Source organism: Paralichthys olivaceus, chromosome 20 (assembly GCF_024713975.1).
Source record: "Paralichthys olivaceus isolate ysfri-2021 chromosome 20, ASM2471397v2, whole genome shotgun sequence".
Lineage (NCBI taxonomy): Eukaryota > Metazoa > Chordata > Actinopteri > Pleuronectiformes > Paralichthyidae > Paralichthys > Paralichthys olivaceus.
In genome coordinates this window covers 5,189,224-5,197,780 of record NC_091112.1, presented here as the reverse complement: position 1 = coordinate 5,197,780, position 8,557 = coordinate 5,189,224, and the positions used below count along the sequence as shown (strand labels likewise).

At 40.5% G+C, this 8,557-nt stretch overlaps 1 protein-coding gene across 2 annotated transcripts; it reads right to left on the bottom strand.

The window, feature by feature from the left end:
• Positions 1-525: 525 nt before the first annotated feature.
• Positions 526-7,888, bottom strand: csnk2b (casein kinase 2, beta polypeptide). Of its 2 annotated transcripts, none has more exons than XM_020102489.2 (7): positions 7,737-7,888; positions 6,809-6,890; positions 5,944-6,046; positions 5,242-5,357; positions 4,993-5,068; positions 4,054-4,243; positions 526-2,815 (listed from the first exon to the last, which is right to left on the bottom strand). In XM_020102489.2, the coding sequence occupies exons 2-7, from the start codon at positions 6,878-6,880 to the stop codon at positions 2,725-2,727; spliced, it is 648 nt and encodes a 215-aa protein (XP_019958048.1). In that variant the 5' UTR covers positions 6,881-6,890; positions 7,737-7,888; the 3' UTR covers positions 526-2,724. The 2 variants fall into 2 exon arrangements, with proteins under 2 accessions (XP_019958048.1, XP_019958049.1); XM_020102490.2 differs by having other exon boundaries at positions 7,795-7,866.
• Positions 7,889-8,557: the final 669 nt, after the last annotated feature.

Genomic DNA, 8,557 nt, shown 5'->3' with positions numbered 1-8,557 from the left:
GGGATTGAACTGGATTTAGGTGCAGCATATCCCAAATTTAAAAATGTATTACCCTTATTTTTCCATTTCCATTCTGACGTTTCTTTCTTTCTTTCTTTTTTTATATCAAATGTCCAAAATTGAATTTAAAAATAATTACTGATGCATGACTGAGATCTCATGATTCCATGTGTGCACTTCAGTGGCGTATATTTGTTTGTGTGTGTGTGTTTGCCCACTGATGCAGTTACTCAGAGTCATGTGAAATGTTAGTGTGGCCACACCCAGAAGTCAGACAACTGTAATTCCCCTGGTAACCACGGTAATCTTCCTCCAAGCTCCAAAACACACACACACGTGCAAAAGATGGAGGTAGAGCTGTTTGTTTTACAGATGTTTTTTGTGTTTTTAGATCGACACAAACTCCGAGAAGTTTCTCAGAAATATGGAGACAGAAAATTGGGGTTTTTCAAAGTACCACTCTCTACTGACACCATGTGCCAAACCAGCAGAGATGCAGTCGTAAAGAAAATGGTACGAAAGGAGTATGAAAAGAAAATAGAAGTTTATTGAGAATTCTGAATCCTGCTCACCCACAGTCGCAGAAAGACGACGACAACACAAGCAAACATCAGTTAAAATCATTTGGACACATAAATACATTTCCTCTTGTATCATGGAATCCAAAAACAAACAAAAAAAAAAAAAAGAAAAAAGAAAAATCTATTCCAGTCACACAAAAGTAAAAGAGGAGAGAGAGAGAGAGAGAGAGTGAGTGGGGGGGCAGCTGAGCATCTACCCCTCCCCCACTGCTTCAGAAACAAAAACTGGCGGCTGGTGATCGGTCGGTCTCGAAACGTGAACATAAATAATGAGACGGCTGTGGAGAGACACCAGGAGGATGGATCAGTGCAGTGGTGGAGTGAGCGGAAGGATTCAGATTGTCTAAATTCCTCTTTCTCTGAGTCTCCTGCTTGATCTTTACACAACTAGTTTGACATTTTGGGAAAGCTTTTTTTTTTTTTTTCCACGGAGGGGGAGTTGGATGCGAGGACTGAATCCACTCAAATCTGTCACTTAAATCTGAAACGACAACCAGCAGCAAGTTGATTGAGCTTAGCATTAAAACTGGAAACTAGTAAACTGCTAGTCTCGATCTTATCATTATTATTGATTTTATTATGAACGGTAATAAAATCCAGCTAACATAGCTCAATAATTACAAGGTTGTATCTTAGTTTAATCTGAACGTTCACTGTTATTTCAGTTATTTTCGTAATAGACCAAACCACCTGTACACAGAAATTTGTCGTTTTGGGTTTTATACGAATAAGTGAAACATAAGGACGAGTTTTAAATCCCACTATTCAACAGTAATTTATTTAAACCCTTAATTTAAAAAAACAGCTAGCCTAGCAAATGCTAGATGACAAATAGCCGTTCTACGTTGTTGTAAATGTTAACCACCCGGGATGTAACGAGTTAATTAGTGGATTTTAGAGGTTTTGATGAAGGGATTCTCAATCTATGCCAACTGGCTACTAGCAGTAGCTTCATATTTACCGTACAGACACAAGCACCATTAATCTTGTGTATTCCCCAAGGGTCAAACTATGTTCTTAGGGGGAGATAAGGCTACGAAGGGAGGGAGGGAGGGTAACGATGCAAACACAGGCAATCCTGCTCCTGGGGAGGGAGGGGGCGTTTCTCGAAAAACAACTTCATCGCAGGTTATATTCACACTTCGGTACCAATACAGACGTTGTTTGACACGCGTATAGACAGCTGGGGAAATGAAAGAGGCTAATTATAGGAGTCTGAACTATTCCGAAAATCATATTCGCTAAATCTATTTCTACTCTAACTCCTGAACGCAGAACAAATTTAAAACTGCTTGTGCCTCTTGTAAAGCAAAACAATCCGGGTGTTTTCTCTGCATCTTAAGGCAAATTTAACAATGTTTTGTGAACCAACACCACAAAACATCCGACAAATCAAATTTCACAAACGACCTTCGGAGAAAAAAAACACCCGTTACCACTGTCCAAACTGTCTGTGGGAGAGCCCGCCTGAGTGTACATGCATTGGGGGACTAATGGGGAGGAGGCTTTGAATGACAGAGGGTTTACCACCACCACCACCCTTTACCAAACTGTGCCAAATACAGAAAAAACACAAAACAGAGTCAGAGGTGAAAACAGACTCAGCCATTGCACTTTTGCAGCTTTCTGTCAAAAAGCCCAGAACACAAAAACCTTTTCAACAGGGAGAAGTTCCCTGCAGAGCCACCCACTGATCAGTTATATCATTTCTCATCAGTGTGCTGTAGAGTGAGTGATGGGGGGGTGCAGCGACGTGGAGCCCCTGAACTGTTCAGCTTCATCTTACTTCACCTCCTGTTTTTGGCACTGCTGAGTTTGGAAAGGTACGTGTATGGAATCCCTGGTGTGTGGTTGTATTTGTTTCCTTACATGTTTGTGTGTGTGTGTGTGTGTGTATGTTTGTGATTACGATCGTAGCTGTGCGTTTTTTATGTCTCGCTCACACTCAAAAAAATCTTTACACTTTGTTTTCATTTGCCCTAATCTAAACCAAAATAATACAGTCTTCAGGGTGGGGAGGGGACATCTGAAGAGCTCTAAAATACAGGTGACCCCCCTGCTCTTCGGACGATTATTCTTTGCTGTCTTCACCCTCTTTCTCTATGAATTTTCCTCCTCTTCCTCCTCCTCTGTCGTGGACACTCTAGCGGATGGCCTTGACGGGGCTCTTGAAACTGGAGGCGGCTTGCAGCTGCAGCTGATAGGCCATGGGGTGGATCTTGAACCCGTACAGCCTGGAGAGAGAAGAACATGACAGAGACGTGAGTGCTTCAGAAAACCACTGTTTATTTTGGGAAAACAAACTAATATTAACTAAAAAAAACAGACGACGCAACACAAACAGGCACAGTGAGACCGATGAGATGGTTGACACGGAGATGTATTTGCTTTCAGGGAGAGAACAGTGATGCATGATCCGGGGCTGTCACAGTTTCCCATCACCCCAGATCAAGGTTCCATCATGCAACGCTTCCTGCAAACATTTTCGAAGTCTAACTACTGCAAACAGACATCACAACAAAAATAAAGTGAAAAATCAGCTGAAATTAAACCTTAAAAAGTTTGTCTGAAAAGCCCAAAATCAAAATAGGATCTTCTCTGATTGCCCATGTTTATTTTTTACAACCGGTAGAATCAAAGGCTGCACGATTAATAAATTAATTGTCATAAAATCGTGATCTCAATTCGCAACCTAACCGAGTTCAGACCTGGTACAAAAATGGGTCCTGAATGCGTCTCCTGTTCCCTCATGTGATCAGATCTCACTTGACCACTCGATATGCAAATAAACTCCATCATCATTTGTGTTCGTGAGGACCAAATGATCGAGTGTTAGCACATCCGAGTTTACAAACCTGGTCTAATGACAATGTTGGTGTGAGAGTGAGCACTGAGTCAACAGTCGGTGAATTAATTATGAGCTGCTCAAACAAAGATTTGACTTATTTGAAAACATAAATCAGTTTGTGGTGAGCTTTGTTGCTATTGTGGCAGTGACCATGAATAGATCAACGTATGATCACTGTGAAGTGAAAAATACTTTCACAGCATGGCAGAGTAACACCACTTATTTAAAAATCACCAAAACCTTATCTGACCATGTTTTAATCTTTTGTTTCTCGAATGTGGTTCATTGCTGTTATCAGCCAGATCAAGAGAGAATGTGCTCTATTGATTAAAATAATTTTATTGCTCTATTGATGAACTTCAATATAATATGTGAGAGACTGATCCACTGGATGTTATGTTAGTTAACAGTATATTTGTTATCCTCTGATTGTTGAGACAAATGAGATGGAGATCAAATTCAGATTCTGGCATTAGAATCAATATCCTACCAACTGTGTTACTCAAAACTGTGACTCCCTATAATACTCAAGTGCAAACATGCAAATGTGCACGACTACACCCTCACTACAGCAACAGGCTATATAAGGGAGTCCTGCCTTTAAGAAACAACTGCCAAACAAACCTGGGGACAAACTGGTTGGCGGGCCTCTTCGGCCTGTACTCAGGGTGAACCATGAAGAGCATGTGGGGGAAGCCAGTGCCAAAATAGGCTCCATCTGTGTGGTGGTGCCTGGAGGATTTAGGTGTGTAGACATCCATGCATTTAGGGCAGTACAGCTTCACCATAGCCTCACCTGGGATATCCGACAGACCTGTGGAGGATGAGAAATAAAAGGAAGGGGGAAAAAAAACAAGATTAGATTTGAATCTGCTTAACCTAAAATACAGACTGCACTAACACTGCTGGTATAGTTAGGTCAGCAGAAGCTCAGTCCATAAATATTTGGCTTGGGAACTGGAGGGTGGCCGGTTCAAGTCCAGCATGGACCATAAGTATGGAAGGTGGACTGGTAGCTGGAGAGGTGTCAGTTGGGCACTGCTGAGGTGCCCTTGAGCAAGGCACTGTACCCCCCCAATTGCTCACAGGGGGCTTCTCCTGGGGCTGCCCATCACTCTACCATCTCTCTCCCGAAAAAAAATTGCATGTCTTTGAGCCCTCTGTGTGTGTGTGTGTGTGTGTGTGTGTGTGTGTGTGTGTGTGTGTGTGTGTGTGTGTGTGTGTGTGTGTGTGTGTGTGTGTGTGTGTGTGTGTGTGTGTGTGTGTGTGAGTGATGTATAAAATGAAAAATTGAGTGTAAAAAGAATTTCCCCTTGTGAGATCAATAAAGGAAGTTTAAGTTCCTTCCTGGTATTTTCTATGTAAATTCAGATTTGAATAGAAACCAACTACTTAAAGTAGAGGTTATTTACATACATCCACTGATAAAAGCAACTCGTAAACGTGTGTGCAAGTACTGAAAAGATAAAATGTTTTACATATGTAAAGACATGGACATTGTGACCGCAATGGTATCAGAACGTCTATTACTGTCAAATAAAACCACAAAATGTTAACACTCACCGATAGGAAGCATGGGCTGATTCTCACAGTACACACGAGGGCAATAGCCAAAGTCTCCCTGCTGATACTTCTCCAACTGCAGGGACAAATTAGGATTTTAAAAAATGAAGTGAGGTAGCAAACTTCATTCAAGCATTTCATCTACTCTGAAACTGTGCATCTGCAGCAGGAAAAAGAACAATTTATGGGAAAATATCTTTCTTAATGGAAACCAGAGTGGTGGATTTTGCAGACGCAGTTGCTGCTTACCATCTGTGCGATGCCTCGGTTAGTGAGGATGTAGCGTGCGTGGATGAGGCCATACAGCATCTCAGCTGCCTGCTCGATCAGGTCACTCTGGTTGGGATTGTCCTCCAGCTCCTCGTCTAAACACGGAAACCATGGGAGGAAAAAGAGAAGATTGATAAAGTCCAGATTACTTCTGGCAGTTAAGAATCAAAAGGACAGGAAACACTGACAATAGAACAGAGTGGGTTCTTGTTCGATATTTTCTTTTTTTGTAGAATCATCAATGAATATTTTAAAGGGCATAAAACAAAGACAACTAAAGCTTGATTTATATGGAAAAGAACCCGTGCTGTTAGTTAGTATGTGTAATCTGAAATGTAGAGACGCAACGTGCAGCTGAACTAAAAACAAAAGGCTGTTTTCAGGCTGAACAGATCTTTTTAACATGTGCAACAAAACAACAGATTAAAAGTGCAGCACACGCTACGATCATGAAATGCCTGCAGCTCCAATAATCCTACATCTTGATCTCTGATGCACGTTTTCTGATAAATAAAAGTAAAATAAACATTTACTCTCAACAATATACATGTTTTTAAAACTGTTTCTGTGTTTATGTATGGGAGGATTCTGTCTCACCTATAGACTAAAATGATCAGTGAAAAATACTGATGTTTATACAACATTTAGGAAAAAGTTAATACAGATATTACTACTACAGACCTGGTTCGAGGTCCAGGATCATGTCCAGGGCCTGGCGATAGTGAGGAACCTGCTCATTAAGCCCCGTCAGGTTGAACTTGTCCTGGATGTAATCTTCATCCACCTGTCAGCAGAGAAACAGGCACCTGATTATTTATTAAGAGTGTCATGTGGTTGACTTTTTCAACTGTGTCTATGCAAAAATGCATCTGAAAGTGTTATTAATTTCTGTAATTACTCCTAAGCCAATATAAACTGAAGGAGTTGTAAACACGACCAACAATGGCTAATGCAGTGAAATGAAATCACATTCCTGAACATACAAATATCTGAATCCACATCCAACTGAATGTAGGTTGAAAAGATAAACTGGTAGGAAATATTAAAAGAAACCTATAGAGTCAGATAAAGAAACACAAAGTGTGAAGCAGCAAATTAAAAAAACTGAATTATTCCATCACAGAATCGTCTCTTCCATGAAAGCAGATAAAAACCACGTAAAATTCGGATTCACATACTTTACAAGGTTTATAAATTCTTTACAGCTGCTTGACCTTATTTTGTAACTTGTTAAGAAGATTTTTCTCTCATCCCCTGAGTTTGTGTTTTCCACAGTTTTCCCCGTACTTATAATTTCAGGAGGTATTGATGAAGGACCTGGGTAAACAGTAAGATTAAGGTGACATCTTCAGATTTCTTGTTTTGTCCATCAAACCCAAACATATTCAGTTTGTTGTCATGTGTGATAAATAAGAAATAGTTTGAAGCTGAATTTTCTATTGACCAACGTCTGGGGGGGGGGGGGCGGTTGTAGGTGACAAGGCGGGAAATGTGACAGTGGAGGGTAATAAACAATAAGTCACTATTTGTGTTGCTGTAAACACACCTCACAGAAAAATTCATTCCCCCTCAGTCCACAGAACCAGGAGATCCATGACACTTCCTCTGAACTGCTCATGTCTGAACACCTACAACGGAAAAGCAGAAATACAAAGATATGATCCAGGGATTAGTCAGAAACATCACCAATGATTTACAACTACACACGTGCATTCACTTAGTGTGTGTCAAATGAAAAGCACGAACAAATCCTAGGAAATGGAGAATTCTGTAAAGAGATGTCAATCTACAGGGATAATATGATGAATTTAGATGTGTGAATATAGAATTTAACTATAACACGTCTTGCTTTCATACTATGGGATGTGTTTGGCTCCCAAAATAAATGGAAGTGGTTGTTCTCAGGCAAAAATAATAATCTTGTTTTACCAAAACACTCGTTCCAGTTTTTACGTGTCTCTTCCTTTTTGTTTGTCAACAAAGCTTAATATTCAGACTGAGTGAATCAAATCCACTTCTCACCAGGAGCGATTCTTTAGCGTCGTGAGTGAAACGAGTCGGGATTTACTGAAACATCGCCTCAGCAGCAGTAACTTGGCTGCAGGAGGAGATAGTTGCTGAACATAGCAGATGACGGTCAGGCTAATTAGCACGCTAGCGTTATCTCCGCTACGCTGCTAGCTAGACTGGTCTCGACAGTGCGGGCATTCAAACGTGTCACACACGTTTGATTTCAAAGCTAAATTATAAATAGTCTCGGTTTACAGAGGCCGAACGCGACGACACGCCGCTAACCTTAGGTAGCCACCGTTAGCTCGCAGGGGGCTAACCGCTGCTAAAGGCTAGTGTGAGATTCAATATGGCGCATCGTCGGGAAACAGGCCTCCCGACAGAGACGGTGTCGTGTTACAGCTCAGTGGGACTCCGGGTGTACACACACACGCTCGGGTGTGTGGCTGATTGTGAAAACTCACCGACTTTTAACTTGCGAGCTCCTGAAAAACCCGACAGATGAAAATGTAGCAGCCTCACCGGTGTAAATAAAATGGACTCCAGCCCCGGTTCACCCCGCAGCTTCTTCCTCTTCCTCCGCTGAGTCGCTCCGCTGCAGGGTACCGGGCTGACTGTCTGACTGCTGCCACCCATCGGTCATCATCAGTATTTCACGTTATTTTGTTCATATAAATTCAGCAGATTTTCACGTTTTGTTCTTTCAAATAAAAAAAAGAAAAGGGAAACAGTTGTGATGTAGTGCAGATTGATGATAAGAAAACTTAAAACTAAAATGTTGAAATGTTCTCAGACTTCTCTACTGTATTTATATTATAATGTCTTTACTGAAGTGACGTTTGAGGTGCTTTAACTTCATTATCGTTCTTCTTCATATTGATATTGTGCCACTTTCTGTAACTTCTTAAACAAATCAAGATTTTCCATGCAAAACTTACAGAGCTCATAAATTATGTTTCGTCACAGAGCAGTTGCCTTTATAATAACAGCTCATGTTTGGTCAATTGGTAGAAATTTAACTCACTAATTCTTTCATGCAAAATGCCAAAGATTGTGTGTGTATATATATATATATATATATGTATATGTATATATATATATTTTCAGTCTGTTGATTGAACATTTAAAGACATTACATTGGGCTGTTTGGAAATCATTACAGGAATCTTTCACCATTTTATAGCCATATTGTATTAACTTTAAAAGATAAATGTGAGGACAAAGCTCTTAGATTCCTTTTATGGAACACATTTTGGTCAAAAACAGGTTTTACTCATGACGTTAA